Raw genomic sequence first — 18,144 nt, 5'->3', positions numbered from 1 at the left:
AACAAGAATATAACATTGATATATTTATAATGTATTATTATATGTTATTGATTTGTTATTTCAATAATATAGTTGTTAATTATAGGAAACATCCATTTTTATATCTTTTTTACTGAATATTTATAGAAAACAATTGTATGCAACATATAACAAGGATTTAGGGGGAACTGATTACATTTTTTAAAAATATTATTATGAATTTTTTCAATAATAAATTATTTTATATAATATATATTTTTTAGGCATTTATTATATTAGTAATTACTGTTATTCTTATAATTATAGAAAAATATTACAATGAAAAACAAATTAATCGGTTAAACATCATCGTTTTATATAGATTATTAAAAAATATATATTTATATTATAATATTACAGATAAATATATTTTTTAATTATACTTATGAGTTTATTTACCTATAATAATGATAAACGAATTTGCTTATTTTCATTTTTAATACTTATATAGTGTTTTAAAGTCAGATTCATTAAATCTGAAACACAAAATAAAAGTTGTTGATTATATTTATTATTCAAAATAATCATCTTTTCTTTTATAAACAAGAAAAATTAATGAAAAATTAAATTAATAAATGGTGCAGGGTCGGGCTACATAAGTTTGTGCATATTTAATAATGAAAAATTTTCTACATAAATGGAATTTATAGATTTTGTAGTCTATTTTTTTTGAATAGATTAATTTATAACTGTCTTTTCAGTTTTCTTTCCAGAAAGTAAATTTATAAGCTTTTTCTTGTTTTTTTTCTCTTCGATTTTTTCCACATCCATAATATAAATACTAACATAAAAACAATAAAAATATATAGCTGTTTTCTTTTTTATGCATATACAAAATTTGCGTAATAGATATTTTTTAATTTTCTATTTAGTAGTTTTATTTTTATTTACCTTATACATAATAGCTAAAGTAATGGGTATTACAATAACTATAACTGAAAATGCAATTGATTTGTGTTCATTAAATATATATCTTGAAGATGCTATTTCCATATATCTTCTTTTACATTTATTGCAGAAGGGTGATGTTCAGTTCCTTGACCAGATGTTATATTGTTGGAACCGTCTGTGGGCTCTTTAATAGATGACTCTGGTTGTTTTACGTGTTTGGTCTTCAATTTTTTTATTTTATATTTCGATCTTTTTTTGAGTATCTTTATGAGTTTAAACAGCTTATTAATGGTGTATCCCGTTTTATGTACTGATAAAATAACAAATGGAATTGCGAACCCTCCTGAAATTAAACACAATAATACAACTGGAAGGATTAATGCATGACTCTTCAAGAAACGTTTGAACGTTTCATCAAATTTTGAATTACACTTGACTATATTATAATTATTTCCTGAAATAACTTCATTATATTTTTTTTCAAAGTTATTAACATCTATATCCAAGATATGTTCACTATGTTTCAGTTCTTTTAAATTTTCACAACTTGATATAAGGAGATCTATATCCTTTTTTACTAGCCTTTTGTCTATATTTTGTTCCACTGCTATTTCATATTCCCTATTATTATCGTTTTCTTTTTTCGATATTTCTAACTCGCTCGTAATTTCATTAATGAATTCTCTCACATCCTCTATATCTTTTAATTTGGATGATGTATCACTATATTCAAAATTTGTTTGGTGAAAGTTTATAATTTGTTTAGTATATATGTTTTCTTCTCCATCATAATTGCCGTCATTATACTTATCCAAAATGCTCAAACTTGAATCATAAAAATCATTTATGTCTAAACTGGCGTCTTGCATGTTAGGACCTATTATTTCTAAAATTTATCGAATTTTTTTGAGAATATATTTTCTTCTCTTTTCTTATATCTTATTAATACTTCAAAGAAATAAAATTTATATTAGCATGGATTAATATATTTACATATCGTCAAGCTTATTGTTTCTTAAATTTAACGTAAATCTTTTATAAATACATATAATAATAATAATGATATTAATAATAAGTAATAATAATAATAATAACAACAACAACAACAATAATAATAATAATAATAATATAAAGGTTATGTAAAATTAGCATATAAATGAAGAATAACACATGCTCAATTAGCATATAAATGAAGAATAATATATACTCAATTAGCATGTAAATGAAGAATAACATATGCTCAATTAGCAACGGAAATAAATAACTTAGATTTTTAGCATATCCCAAAGATCCGATAATAATTGATTCACAATATTTTTTAAAATATCGGATGTGCAGTTTTTAATATTATTTATTTATTTACTTATTAAATAGATTTATTGTATATAGGATGCAAATATGCCTTGATATTCATTCTCAAAAAAATTATATTTATTACTTTGTATATCCTAAGATTTATGAATAAATTAATATACATATAAGGAACTGTTATATTCATTCAAAATACAATAATATTACAATTTATATTTTAATCATCATTTGAATTCACCACATAAAAAGCTATACTAAAACGACTTCATCGTGTGCTATATATATATGCATATGCTATTTACATAACATATATCTTTCCTTAAAATTAAATATACATAACTAGACATAAGCGCACGTTTTAATATTTATAAGGAATTTTATAAGATAAAAATTCTATGTTGCCATTTTCAGTAATATATAAACAGTTTGCTGTTATTTATCATCCATTTTTTTGTGCCCACTTAATTAGGAATAAAAAGTATATTTTTTCTAACGATGTGTTATTTTTTGATGACACTTAATGTTATACTTTAATAAATGTGATATATATTTCTATATCCTTGCTAATTTATTACGGAGCGTATTATTGTTCCAAAAAAATGGGGTAGACATATGCAATCATTTTTGCATCTTCATATGTTACACCCTGGTTTCGATATATTAACTTATAATAAGACAATTTTATATTTTCTTATAACTTATTATTACATTTGAATATAAAAAACGTCAATGCAATAAAACATTACCATTGTTTATTTATTATTAAAAAATTTAATATATGCTTATAGCACATATATAATCTTTTCGTTATTTTCAATATTTTAATTATACATAAAAATAATATGCATAATGTAAAAGTTTTGTCACATTTTACTTTACAATAATGATAATATATTTTTTTTTACTTCCTCAAAGTTTTAAAAAATTAATATAATAAAAAAAATTATATATATATATATATATGTAATTACATTTACATATTTTATGTAAATGGACATAATTTCTTTTCTATTTATAAAAATGTGGAAGAAAAAATACATACTGTTATTATTACTATTATTACATAATAAATACATCAATAGCCTTTCTTCTACAAGCTTAGAGTCCTATTTTCCTAAATCCTTTCCTATTAAATTTTGTAATAAGTCTAACCGAATAATGAAAAACCTAAATCATCTTCTTCTTCTTCCTCTTCTACTTTCTCTTCTTTTTTAGAGTCCTTTTTACCATCATCCGCCGTTTCAGTGGCAACTTGTGCAGAAGCTGCTGGAGCACCTCCACCAACACTTAAGTTGCTTAATAATCCCCTGCAAACAATAAGCATATCATATATAAATTTATATTAAAATAGATACATATGCATACAAAATTATATAATACTCTATTCCTTTACGATATGTTATAGTATATGTAATGCATAGTATGCCCAATATATTGCATCCAATGAATATACATATATTAAGCTTCTAATTATAATATATAATACACATGCAAATACATATACTCCATAATACTTCAAGAGCCATGAAGCCTTAGTCATATACATTCATAAATAAATAATCAATGTATATAAAATTTTCTGTTCCTATATATTCTTCTACTTACTCAATATCTTTTCCTTTTAATGCCTTTTCAAAAAGCATTGGTAAGTATGGTAAAACTGTATTGTTTGATTTTTTAATAAGCTTTACGATATTTTCATTAGTTATACTCATTTTTTCTTCATGCAATATTAAAGCTGCGTAGGTACATAAAAGTTCCTGTTTTTCGCATTCAGGTAATTCTGCTACTGGGACGGCTGCCATTTTCTTCTGTTTATATAATTAAATTTTTGGAAAATAATAATATTTTGAAATTCAATGAAATATATTTAATTAAAAAAAATTAATGTTGTAATAATTACATATGCTCTATAATTGCAAATATTTATTATTATTTTTTTTTTAATTTACATTATATAAAAAAATTTTAAACTTATTTTTATATATGCATATAATGATTATTATATATAATATTCCTCTTAAAGATTAATGCCATATTTATGACGAAATAAAAATAATGCATTTTAATGTACATATATGTATTAAATTAATACGCTTTATATAAAAAATAAATAAAATAAAAAGTACGCGTTACATAAATATTATATTAGTGTATCAAAGAGGTTATATTTTTCAAGTGCTATACTATGGTATTATGTAAGTAATTACATAAATATAGATACATAGCCGATTGACCCAAACAACATATTATTCAAAATATTTGGAAATATTTTTGGATTTTTAGTTAAACATTAATATTATTATATTAAGCCATTTAAAACAATTATAGATAATAATCACGCATATATGTTAATAATTAATATATTACTTATTATCAAACCCTTATCTCAGTATATTTCAGGTTTATATTAAAAAACACGTCATCATTTTTTTATTTTATATATATAACATAATTCCTATTTTTTTTTTTGCATTTTTATTTACTTTTACGAATAAAATAAATAATATAAAAACATTATAATACAAATTACAAAAAGATATGTAAAATAAATTAAATAATTTTATTCGATGTTTTTTAACTGCTACAAATGAATCATATATATTTATGTTAAAAAGTATTGCTAATAATTCAACATAAAAGCAAATAAAATTATTAGGAACCATACATACATTTTTTGTTCACAAATTTTATATTTTGCATATTCTATTTAACATTATATTATAGATTAATTATAAAGCGCTATAAACTGATATAACTGATTATGAGGCGTTTAGTATCCATAAAACGGTTTATTAAAACTCAAACATAACACAACCCGCAAGGTCTCTTGTAAACTTTAAGGTTATTTTAAATATATTGGATAATTAAAATATGTTGGTATTCATATATGTATCGCATATCAGCTTAAATCGCATATTATTTTTGTACATTATTGCTAAATAAATTACTATAACTATTTTTCTTATTTGTTTTCATATATCATATTTATTACAACAAAATAACAGGCATATGCAAACATATTTAAATTTTACAAGGAAAACGCAGCGTGCTAATTAGTTATATTTTCTTATACCGGCTATTAAGCTTACACATATAGCTAAAAATAAAAACCTTAATTATCCATTATATAGCAACTATTTAAATTTTATAATAAATTGAAATCAAATAAAGTTATAATTAAATGATTATAATACATTATCGCCTATTGAAATCGTTTTTCACTAGTCTAACTTATAAAAATAAATATATAGCAATACTAAATTATTATTAGTTAATTTTTTGATATGCTACATATGAAGGATAAATATAATTTATAATTTTTTTCGTAATATTTTGTACATATTAATACAACATTAATGATTAATGCGTTTTTTGGGAAAATAAAAATAATACGAGACGAGTAAAATATTAATTGCATATTTTCCCATTTTTTAAGAATAAATATTTCATAATGCCTATATTATAAAATTTTAATGCCATAAGTTTCCATCCTTTAATTTATTATAACACATACATCATACTATTAATATATTTTACACACGATATGTTACCTATGATTTGCATATATGATTTGAATTAACGAAAAGATGATATAAAAAATATATATATTACAAAGTTTATGTATTCTTCTCAACGCTTTATCATATCACCCTTTTCAAATTATATATTTTAATGATTTTGTTAATTTACTAAAAAAAAATAACACATTTGTTTGTAATATGGATGTGCAACATTACAGACATGTATTTTTATTTCTAGAAAAATTTAATTCATAATATAAAAATTCTTAATATTTTTATTCATATCATTCAAATATAATAATTGTAATATTGACTTTTTAATATACTCTTATATTTTTTAGCTTTATTAAAATACATACTCATTTACCAAAGGAGGTATACTACATGTGTGTATATATGTAATATGTACTTGTGATTAGTTTCAAATAATATCTTTTAATTTTATAATTAATATGTAAATCATTTATGTAAATACAATTGATATAATTAAAGATATATCAAAATTATTACAAATAAAAAATTAAGAAATGTTCCAATGAAACAATTTTTTCTTGTTTTAATATTTAATATACCCCTAAATAACAGAAATATATATTTTATGAGTATAACTAATAATAAAAAATATTCTTCTTTGTACAATTTTTCTAAATACATGGATATTATTTAATATAAATATAGAATGATATTATATGCTACTAATTAAGCTGTTTACATTGCATGCTTAAGAGTTTAGAAATATTATATATTGTTGCAAATATTAAAAATTTTGTACCTATATAATAAAAATTAACAATGTTATATTTATATATATACTTATGATAAGATCACTAATAATTAATAATTGTAGCGTCAATAGTCTAACGGCCATGATACCTGCCTTCCAAGCAGGTGACCCGGGTTCGACTCCCGGTTGACGCAAATAAAAAAAACCCAATAAATAATTTTTTTCTTATGTTTTTTCATTCAGTTTTTTTTGAATGTTTAACCATGAATGAATTTTTATTTTATACAAAATAACGAAATCAAGAAAATATTCAAAAAAAAAATATTTTAAGCCTATTATATTTTCTACATATCACTAAAACCATTTTATAAAATAATCAAAAAACTCAAGAAATTTATTAGTTACTTATGCAATATCGGCATAAGATTTCTCCTTGTATGTATATTGTTATATTATGGGTAAATATTTTTAATTTTATTTGCCATGGGATAAATAACCCTCTCATCTTTAAAATAATATTATGCACATATAATGAATGTTAATAAACGTAATAAGGATATAATTTTATTGTTAATATAATATATAAATCAAAACAAATTTTATTATCATCAATTTTTTTTTTTTATAAATATAAAATAGTGATAATCTTATCATATTTTTAAACATAACATATTATTTATTGATCCTATATTAAATTATGTTTTGATTCTATGGAGAAAATTAAAATTTTTAAAACTTTATTTAAAATGCACGAAATGGGGTTCGAACCCATGCGAACTTACGTTCATCAGATCTTGAGTCTGACGCTTTAGACCACTCAGCCATCCGTGCTTAGTTTAGTATTGCATGCTTTAAAATTATTAATAAAAACATTTTAATCTATACAATTAAGATATTTCCATACATATATACTATTATATATATTATTTTTTAAAATAATTACATTTTTATTTTTTATTATATTTCTCCATTATACATATTTTTTGTTCTTTTTCCTATTCACCTTTAAAATAAACCCATTTTAAATTATTTTTGTTAGCTTTTTTGTTACGTTTCTATAATAATTGTAACCCTGTAACCTATACCATTTTTCAGTATTATCCATCTTTATTTTTAGTGTTTTTATTTTTTATTATTTTTTGTTTTTTTTAAAGTGAGAAATATTTTTTAAATTATTTAATTTCGTAAATTTAGCAATATTTTGAGGTTTATTTTTAAGATGCCTATGCGTAGAAATACAATAAATAACTGACCCATATATGCATATATATACATGGGAATGTATCACTTTTCATTTTATATTAACTAATATTTCAATTATATTTGACTATCAAAGTAACGTGCAAAAATGATACAATATAATAAACTACTTCAGTAAGCACACATCTGTGTATTTATCCCCGTCTCCACCAAAAATATTATACACTTTCTTTTGGATAGCTTTAATGCTACATTTATTAAAATTTTTTTATAATAAAACGAAAATATGCCTAATATAACTCTACTAAAACGTATGCTTGTTTTCTTGCTATTAAATAATTACTTCATAAATCATTTTAATTGTGTCAAGTGTAAAAACTTGAATACTTTATGCATACACAATACGAATCTTAGAAAAACGGTAGAAGTGAAAAGAAAAGAAGCAACGAAAAATCAAATAAAAAAAGAAGTAAATAAATCAGATAAATTAAATGTGCAATGTAGCCCCCCACAAAACATATATTTATCTGATCGATCAGAAGATAAATATTATCTTAATAAAAACAAAAACGAGATTCATATAATTCATTTTGGTAATGGCCTTCATGAAAAATACGAAAACTTACCAATAGAAAATAATAATTATAATGAAATAATTATTTCTAAATATAATACAAAGAATAAAGAAAATACAGAGAAAGATCTATATACAAAGCACATAAACAAAAGATGCTACCTTAATGGAAATCCGATAAATTTTAAAATTTTAACAAGTTTATATAAATGGATTAACTCAAAAAAGTTACACAAACATATAAAATCCAAATCTGCAAAAGTAGATAAGCAATCCCCCCCTTATATGAGCATATATATCAATTATGGCTTTACAAAACCCAAATTACTTTTTATTAATTACTTATCAACAAAATATAAGAATAATGGAAAAAATAAATATTTGAAAAAGTATCTTAGAAAATATGAAGAATTGTATGAAAAATATACATATGAATTAGATGAACAAAATGATACCGATGTAATATCACAAAATAACCGAGAACCCATGCCGAATTATTCCATTGATGATTTTTTAATACAAAATAAAAACAAAAATTATAAAGTAACATTAGTCTATGATTATATATCAAATTTACATAACAATGAATATCAAAATGTTGAAAGTGTAAATAATTTTATAAAAAATAATGAATTATTTGATATAAATGAATGGAAAAAAAATAATAAACCATATTTAATATATAAATATAAATACAAATATAAAAATCCAATAAATAAACAAATTCACTTTTATGAATATGATTATTATGTTCCTAAATTAATAACATATGAAGAAGATATATCTACTGAACCCAAATTTGTTTCACCTAATCTTAATTCTACAAAATGTTATAATAATTCACCTATAAATTTTTTAACAACTAGTGGATTTAGTAGTCGTAATATTGATACATTTGGCAAAGAAAGAAATAAAATATATTCATTTAATACTCCAACAGATGTTAAAAGAAATATATACTTTAACGATTTGATCAAAATATCCTCTTCTTACAATCAACACTTTTTTCACAATCTTAACTTTTTATTAAATTTGTACACACTGCAAATACTTATAAGGGACAAAACTGCTATAGAAACAGATTATATAATTGACAAATTTGATCAGCTAAAGGATAAACTAATACAATTAAATACTCACAATTCCCTTAAACACAATAATAATAATACCAAACCATCTTCACAAAAATATGAAGAAAGAAGTTCTCAGGATAGTGGTTCATTTATAAATTCTTATTATAAAACAGACCAAGCTACTCCTCAAAATGCTGACTACCATTATGAGGATGTAAACTCCCCACAAACTTTTGTCAACTTTGAAGATAATATTAAACTTAATGGGAAAATTTCCTCTGATGAGAATTTAAAAAAAAAGGAAAATACAAAGAACGAGATTAATGACAATTACGACAATGAATTGGATAGAGAAATATCACGTCATCTTACCCATAAAAAAAACTTATTTGACGATAAAATTCAAATTTTTAAAAATAAATATAATGAAAATATCTTAGAAGATACTGATTTTATTAAATTATGGAAATATGATCAAAATGGAGAAATAATTGAAGCACTTAATCAAGTGCCTGTACCAAAAATATATCTAAATATTGATGCCCCTAAATATTGTTTATGGAAAATTTTACAAAATTCTGGAAAAAATGCATATAGTGAAATCCCAACACCTAATAGAAAATTAGAAGCATGGAGGCAACAAGTAAATTTAAAATTTTTTTATAAACAAAATTTTGACACAAGTATAAGTTTAAGAAATATTTCAAAAGAAGAGTTATCTAATTTCAAAATGAAAATAGTAGAGTCAACAAATCAGAATGAAAAACACCATTCTGATCAATATACTCAAATAAATTGCCAGGAGCACGGAAAAGATAATACTCAACACGATGACAAGAATAATCCCAACTTTAGAAATTACCTTAACGATAAAAAAACACATAAAAAAAATGCTGAATCCAACATTTTGCAAACAGATAAGATAACATATAATGTATCAACTGATGAAAAAAGAGAAACACAATATGATGTTAAGGGAAATAATCCAGATACTGAAACCAATAATGAACAATCAACAGTAAATAAATTGAAAGAAAAACACAAAAAGGCATTTTATACTCTTGTTGTAAGGGATGGAATAATTGACGAAATATTATCCGATGATATAAGCATTTTAAAAAAGTTAAATCAAGAACTTAAAGAAAAAAACGAGTCGAATGAAGGGAAAGGTAACGATTTAGATGCCACAGAACAACGTGAAAATGAACAGGTTGGCCCAAATGGTGAAAAAAAAACAACGTCAAAAATATTCGTAGGTAGTTTTTTTAATATAAAAGACCCAGAAGTTGAATATTTGATAAATAAAGAATTATATTTCATACCAGAACACACAAACTGGTATAAAAAAAATACTCAGCCATTTGTTCGAGGTCAAATCGGAAAACAATCGAGAAAATTTGATAATGATTACCCAATTTATGATTATAGAAAAAGCGATTTTGGTATGGCTAAATTTTCTGCATTAAACTTAGCCTCGATTAAAGATTGCGCAGTTCTTTATCTAGATAAAGATATAGATTTGAGTGATAAATTTTTTCATATTATATTTATATCCACTTCAAAAAATGAAGATGAAAATTTACAAAACGATCAATCTTATGTAGTTTATGAAAATATTCCAACTGATAAACAATCACCGAATTTGGAAAAAAAACAACCATCCGATGAAATATATAATGAAGATGAGGATCACGAAACTAGTGATAACCTACTTCAAAATGATCAAGCCACCAATTCAAATGTGGAAATAAATCATCAAGATGATAAAGGAAATGAACCGAACTCTATCACAAATAATATTCAAAAGAATAATAACTACAAAAAAAACGAAATAACAAATTCTATACACAACCCAATAACAAACCCGCGATTAGTCCTATATATTAAAGAAAATAGCAAAATAAATATTCACGAATCACATATATCATTAAATAATAATAATGGAGGTATGGTTAATGCCCTTTCAAGAATATATTTAGAACAAAATTCGAAGGTTAATCATATTTTATCGCAAGAATTAGGGAAAAGTGCATGGTATTTTCATAATGTTTCTGTACAAAATGGAATAAACTCCAATTATAAATTTGTTGATATACTTTTGGGGAGTTTATCATCACGTGTTAATTTACAAATTGAAGGAAGCCAGGGATCCAAGCAACAAAGCTATGGTTTATCTTTGTTAGAAGGTAAGCAAAATATAAGTCAATATGAAATGTTTCATCATGAGCATTCTTCTATGCAAACAGATCAATTATTTAAATCCCTGGTTTCGGATACAGCACATTCAGTTTGGAGGAGTAGAGGAAGAATTGAAAGAAATGCAATCAAAGCTAAATTAAACACATTATGCAGATCGGTTTTATTAAACCTCGGTGCTAGTGCCGTAGCTATACCAACATTAGAAATTATACCAAGTGATATAGAAGAAGCTAACCATGGAGCAACTATAAGTGATTTAGAGGAGGAACCAATTTTCTCATTAATGTCAAGAGGAATTGATACAAATATTGCAAGACGAATTATGATGAAAGCTTTTGTAAATGAGATTCTTGAACATGTGCCTGATGAAAATCTTAAAAATAAAGTTTATCAGAAAATCTTCAAATTTTCTCAAAAGTACAAAGACGAATCAAAAAAAATATTACGTATGACTAATCTATAATTATCTTATGATAAAATTATATATTCCATGCAGCACATTGGTGTCTATATACCTTTAAAAATGTTGAACCCAAAATATTCATATAAATATATACTATCGGCATACACATGTAAATGTGTATTCCTTTTTCTTCCTAGCATATATTTTTTCTTATTTTTTAATATATTTTGTTTTGTTTGCTATATTTTTGTTTTCCTTTTTTGATAATATATTATATTTTGTTTATTACACTTTATTATTTTTTTGAGTTTATAAATTTATTAGCGTTAAATGTTTTTAACTCTCAATGTTAATTAAAAAAAATTAATCACTTCCAAAAAATGTAGAAAATATTTTTTAAACTTCATCTACATATGCACTTATATAAATACCAATTAAAAAAGAACTATTCTAAGGTGATCCCTTTTTTGTTTGATATATCAGCTCCCTTGAGGATTTTTTCTATTGTACTTGGATCAATAGAAAGATCGTGCTCTGTCTGTGGAATATCTTCTTTTTCTAAATTTCGAAATTGAGCTTCACAGGCTTCTTCAAAATTATATTTTTGTTCAAGAGTTAATGATAATAATTTTTGAGGTCCTTTGCATGGTCCTTTATATTTCTCATTTGGATGGCACCCTCCTTTATATTCCCCTTCATTTATGTATTCAAAATTTATAGGGCATTTAAAATAATCTCTTTCTGAATTTTCAGTGCATAACCATTTTACATTACATTTTTTACTAAACATTTCTTTTTCTTTAGCGTTCATATAATCAAAATGAGTTATTCTTGGACAGTTTATAAGTGGGGTATATTCCTCTGACGCTTTACACATACCAGAGTTCATTAAATTTACCCATCCCCTTGGGCATGCATATATATCATATCCGGATGTGCATTCTTTTTTGCATGGCCATCCAATTCCATATTTAGACGAAAATTCTGCTCTTTGCTATAATTTTTTTTTTCGTAAAAAAATGAAAAAAATAAGGTGAAATAAATTAATTTAGCTTCGTATGCAAAAATTAAATATATATATATATATATATATATATACTCAATACGAACTGATCTATATCGACTATAATTTAAAGATATATATTAGGAAAACACATGAATTATTACAATCATTCTACGAAAAATTAATTTCTTCTTTCTCTTTTTTTGTATTATTTACTTGATAAGTCATGTGACTAATTATTTCTACATCTTCTTCTGAAATCAATCCTTTAAATTCTTCGGCAATATTGCAAATATCTTTGTTAGCATTATAAGACCATCCTGTCGTTAATGTTTGTAATTAAATATGTAAAAATTCATAAAACTTGTGTATACGTTATTAGCAATAAATAAAATTGAAAAATAACACATAATAAAAATAAACAATTTATGCCATTTAATTATTCTTCCATTAGTATAAAACTTTAACCTTTTGGACAAACTATTGAGTAATCCTTTTCTGCAAATAAATTTTAAAAATACACATAAATACATATTGAAAAATAATACAATGTCAAATCGGCTTGTTTTTCTATTTTTGCTAACTTTCTTATTATGCCAATTTCAAATTTACGTTTTTTAAATATTGAGACATTAATTATACCACTAACTATTATATATATTTTTTTTTATCAAGGGGATATATAATGTGTACATTTTCTTTTTCTAATAAGCTTACCACATGATTGTTCTTTACATGGCCACACCTAATCAATTCATTTAATAATTAACACAATACCAAAAAATAAGTTGTTATAATCATTAATATATTTGATAGCTTTGTTGTCTTATTATAGTTTCTATTTTTGGCTTATTTAATATGCTTTTAATACTCATTATTAGTTACATATTATTTTTTTTATAGTACCACTTTACATGCTAATAAAAAAATAAGGCAAAAATTAATTAAATAGAATAAATAAAATAGAGCAAAATATATATCATTTTCATTTTATTATATTTTTATTTAATTTATATTTTCGTGTACTTCCAATATATCAACATTACCAGAAGAGAATTCCTCCTTTTCATTTTGTGTGAAAGCATCAAAATCCTAAAAATGTAAATTGCATTTTAAATCGTTAGAAATATATCCTCATACATACCATAGTATATCTATGTATAAATCATATTATATTTCAATTAGATTCATATATCTACATCACAAAAAATGTAAGAATGAACCACCATTGTCTTACCACACTTTTACTGCATCCTCCAGAATAATACCTTCAAAAAAAATATATGTATATTATATAATATAAAATATCTATCCAAACATGAAAAAAAACATAGTAACGCCAATTATTCTCAATATTGACGTTACTGTATTTGTATTAATAAATATTTTTTACATATATGTATACTCTGGCGCTTCGCATTTTCCAGAATATATCCAATTTTCGGGACACTTTTTTGAGTAATCTCTTTCATCGTTACCGCATGATTCATTAAGACATGACCAGGAAACTATAAAAAATTATACATACACACATGTATATCTATTTTTTATCATTTTAATTATTCGAATTTTTTTTAACCCTTTTTAATTTTCATGTAATATATATTATTATTTTTTAACAAAACATATACATATAAATTAATTTCACCATTACAGTCCCTTGCTATTACACTTTTTTCCTTTGCTGTTTTGGGTTCGAAAGTCATAATATGGGAACATGGTCCAGAATAATTTCTTTTGAAAATACAATTATTAGAGAGAAAAAAAAAATATATATTCCTAGTAACTATTAAATTGTTTGATACAATATAAGCTATGTATTTTTTCTACTATTTATATACTTAGGTGACATGCATTGGGTTTCTGATATTTGTTCCCAAACAGAAGGGCATATTTTTGAGTAATCCCGCAAACATATTTTATCATGCATTGTTTTTTTAGATATCCACTTTCTTTCTTCTAAATCGTCAAGTAACAATTTTTCCAGAGTAACTGGAATTTTTATATCTATCAAATCGCTGCTTAAATTTGAGGGTGTCTTTGTTTCCTCATAATGGCTAAAAGCATTTTCAAAAAAAATAAATTCATACGTATATATATGTCTCAGTAACTTATAATCACATATATGATACACATATTAATTTGTTTGCTTATTTTTCTTTGATTTTTTTTCTGAATAACCTTTCCAAGTTGCCTTTTATCATGGCTAATAATTAATTAAATAGCAATGACAATATATATAAGTGGAAAAATATAACAAAATAAAAAGAATCCGAATAAATATACTCTTTACAAATAAACATGCGAATTTATATCTATATAATTTTTATTTTTATATTTTTTATATATATTTAAAAATACCTCCCAATTCGTATCCCTTATCTATCTCTCTTTAAAGGAGTAGCAACAAATTAGAAAAAAATACAGCAAAATAAATACATTATAGGTAAATTATTAAATGGACACATAATTGTGTAGATTTATTTAATAAAGACTAAAATTAAATACATTTTTAGGATAAATTACCGTGAATCTTCATCTTTAGTTTTTTCAGGAAGATCTTCTGCAGTTATATGCATAGCTTGTGGTAACGTTTTTTTCTGATGCTTTCTCTTTTTTTCCTCATCTTCGATATCCTTTGTTTTTTTTGAAATACTAGCTACATTTTTAATGTTGCCAATTTTTTTTTCGTTCTCAATTTTTTCTTTTATTGTATTTTCATCTATTTCTTCAAAGTCAGACAAATTCACCCTTTTGGTAGTTCCATATATTATATTTGTCCCTTCACTAAATTTTTTTATTTTTCCATTTTTTTTAACAACAGTATAAGAATTAACCGTTCCATTTTTAGGTAATTCCCATATATGATTATAATTCACATCTACAAGTTTGATTGGTCTTCCTTTGTTATCTAATTGATAAACTCCACTTTCAACATTTGGATATTTTTTTTTTAAAGAAATCTTTAACCCTATAATTTTTTTAAAAATACATAAAGCTAAAAATATAACCACAATTTTTTTCATTATTCTTACTATTTTTTTGTTTTGTCACTTGCAACAAGGAGATATACACTTAATTAGAAAAATTGCTGAGTAGCTAATTGAGAGATTGTACACATATATATAAACGTTCGAACCCTTTTCGACGAATTATAAATACATTTCATTTCAAATTTACAAACTCTTCAAAATCTTTGTCTAAATATAAACAAAAAGTGTTTCTATACAAACGCCTACACACAAAACAAGTATAAGAAATTTGCATGGAGAAAAATATATGTTTCAACAAACTTATTTTATATATCTTGAATATATCGGAAAAAATACCAAGATACAATTAAAAAAATATATTTATGATTTATTATAAATAACAATTTTCTTAAAAAAAATACAAAAAAACATATAGAAAATTATTTTATGTTTATACATTCCAATTGTGTCTTATTATATTTTTTCAGTTTTCTTTATTTTTTTGCAGATAGTTTATACATTTAAGTATGTTTTATCTATACTATAATCCTGTTGTCTCTTATTATATATGTATGTACACACTCGCATATATAAGCACATTTATTTGTGCATTTTTTTATACTTTTACAATTGTGCTTTTATTTTATCTTACATAATTTTTTTTCAATTTTTTTTTCCATAAAACTTTAAAGAATTTTACAATATACCATGCTACTAATATGCCACATTTATTTTGTTAATTATTGAACGCGCTACATTTTTATAACAACATTTCATAGTTCATTCAAATTTCTTTCATGTTTTAATGACGTTATAATTGAAAAATAAATAAGCAAAACCGATATAGCCAATTCATTTTTTGTTAAATTACAAGATTGGAATGAACAGAAATGGAAAATAAAACAAAGTCTCATCCCTGTTATGTACCTGCAATGCAAATATATCAAGCCGATCTTTAATACACACGTATTTAAAACTTATTAAAGATCCTATTGGATATTTTCACATATATTTAATTTTAACACTCATTTTCCACATTTTAAAGTATACAACAAAAACAAAATTAGCACTTCCGTATAATCGGGTATACAATGAAAAATAAAAGTTATGCACAACTTTTTTATAATTTATGTGTTAATATAATATTTTAAAATTATATATTATTGTCCTTTTTTTTTGGTATAGCATCATTTCAACTTAGTATACCATTATTAGTAACCTATAATTCTTAATACCTTATGTAAATTTATATATTTACACATAAATGCAAGGCATATTGTTGAACTCAAAAAAACATTTATTCCATTAATTTATTTCTATACAAAAAAATCAGAAAATAAAAATTTTTAAATCAAAAAAATATGACTATATCTTTCGATGATTAACCTTATGAATATATTTTCAAAATATATTATAAATAAAAAGTATATATTAATCTTCTAATAGATAGGTGTATATAAATAATATATTATGAAGTATTCATACTATGTATATAACTCTCTGAAAATTGAGAAAATCTATAGCTTAATAAAAATACTATTATCATTTACTTTTAGTATATTTTTTTTCCTTTACGTTTTTATCAATATATATAAATATATTCCTTTTTCTTTTTCCATATAAATATTCTTAATTGTTTATAATAAAATTAATAAGCAGCTATATAAGATTTGTAACACTGGTGATGGTTTATTTTTAATGTATTTTTATAAAGAAATCCATGCTTTCTCATCATTTCATCTAAACAAATTTTTTAAATACCAAAAGGAGGAACCAAAGCAAATGTGGTTGATATAAATATATTATCTTAATTTTTTTTGTCAAATACCAATGATAAATAGTTAAATTCATATATGTATGAATGAAGATTCAGTAACATAAGAAATACAGTAACAGTATTATTATATCCTATAAAAATATACTAATTCAGATACATATAAAATATAATTTTTATTTTGTACTGTTTTATTATTTATCTATATAAATAAAGAAGTAACACCAAACTAATAAGCTCTTGAATTTATTATATTGTCTGCATGTGTATCAATTACATGCATCAAATCTTGTAGCAAATTTTTACAACTTATTTTCTTAGTTTATAATAATGAAAAACGATTACAATAGTATAAATATAACTGTTCATATATAAAAAAATATACAACTCTTTATATAACTTGTAGCGTGCCATATATATATGCATACACATGGTAATACGCGATGATGTATATGTTTTTATTTATAAAATGTTAAAA

At 23.1% G+C, this 18,144-nt stretch overlaps 4 protein-coding genes and 2 non-coding genes across 6 annotated transcripts; 2 read left to right on the top strand and 4 right to left on the bottom strand.

Annotated features, from left to right (window-relative positions):
* Positions 1-1,001: 1,001 nt before the first annotated feature.
* Positions 1,002-1,778, bottom strand: PBANKA_0943700 (fam-b protein; the record flags this gene model as incomplete). Its single annotated transcript, XM_034565054.1, has 1 exon — positions 1,002-1,778. The coding sequence occupies one exon, from the start codon at positions 1,776-1,778 to the stop codon at positions 1,002-1,004; it is 777 nt and encodes a 258-aa protein (XP_034421789.1).
* Positions 1,779-3,367: 1,589 nt separating this feature from the next.
* On the bottom strand, positions 3,368-4,025 carry PBANKA_0943600 (60S acidic ribosomal protein P1, putative; the record flags this gene model as incomplete). Its single annotated transcript, XM_034565053.1, has 2 exons — positions 3,368-3,527; positions 3,826-4,025. 2 exons carry the CDS (start codon positions 4,023-4,025, stop codon positions 3,368-3,370), a joined length of 360 nt encoding a protein of 119 aa, XP_034421788.1.
* Positions 4,026-6,590: 2,565 nt separating this feature from the next.
* Positions 6,591-6,662, top strand: PBANKA_0943561. Its single transcript has one exon. It is a non-coding gene; the product is annotated as a tRNA-Gly (tRNA).
* Positions 6,663-7,215: 553 nt separating this feature from the next.
* On the bottom strand, positions 7,216-7,299 carry PBANKA_0943541. The gene has a single exon. It is a non-coding gene; the product is annotated as a tRNA-Leu (tRNA).
* Positions 7,300-7,954: 655 nt separating this feature from the next.
* PBANKA_0943500 (FeS cluster assembly protein SufD) lies at positions 7,955-11,977 on the top strand (the record flags this gene model as incomplete). The annotated part of the gene is made up of 1 exon (XM_034565051.1): positions 7,955-11,977. One exon carries the CDS (start codon positions 7,955-7,957, stop codon positions 11,975-11,977), a length of 4,023 nt encoding a protein of 1,340 aa, XP_034421787.1.
* A 385-nt stretch (positions 11,978-12,362) lies between these two features.
* PBANKA_0943400 (CPW-WPC family protein) lies at positions 12,363-15,946 on the bottom strand (the record flags this gene model as incomplete). The annotated part of the gene is made up of 13 exons (XM_034565050.1): positions 12,363-12,911; positions 13,137-13,240; positions 13,389-13,418; positions 13,638-13,665; positions 13,827-13,837; positions 13,967-14,012; positions 14,158-14,188; positions 14,326-14,428; positions 14,569-14,654; positions 14,762-14,977; positions 15,102-15,126; positions 15,282-15,310; positions 15,447-15,946. 13 exons carry the CDS (start codon positions 15,944-15,946, stop codon positions 12,363-12,365), a joined length of 1,758 nt encoding a protein of 585 aa, XP_034421786.1.
* Positions 15,947-18,144: the final 2,198 nt, after the last annotated feature.

Source organism: Plasmodium berghei (genome assembly GCF_900002375.2).
Source record: "Plasmodium berghei ANKA genome assembly, chromosome: 9".
NCBI lineage: Eukaryota > Apicomplexa > Aconoidasida > Haemosporida > Plasmodiidae > Plasmodium > Plasmodium berghei.
Note: the sequence above shows the minus strand (reverse complement) of the source record. Positions and strands in the feature narration are given on the sequence as shown.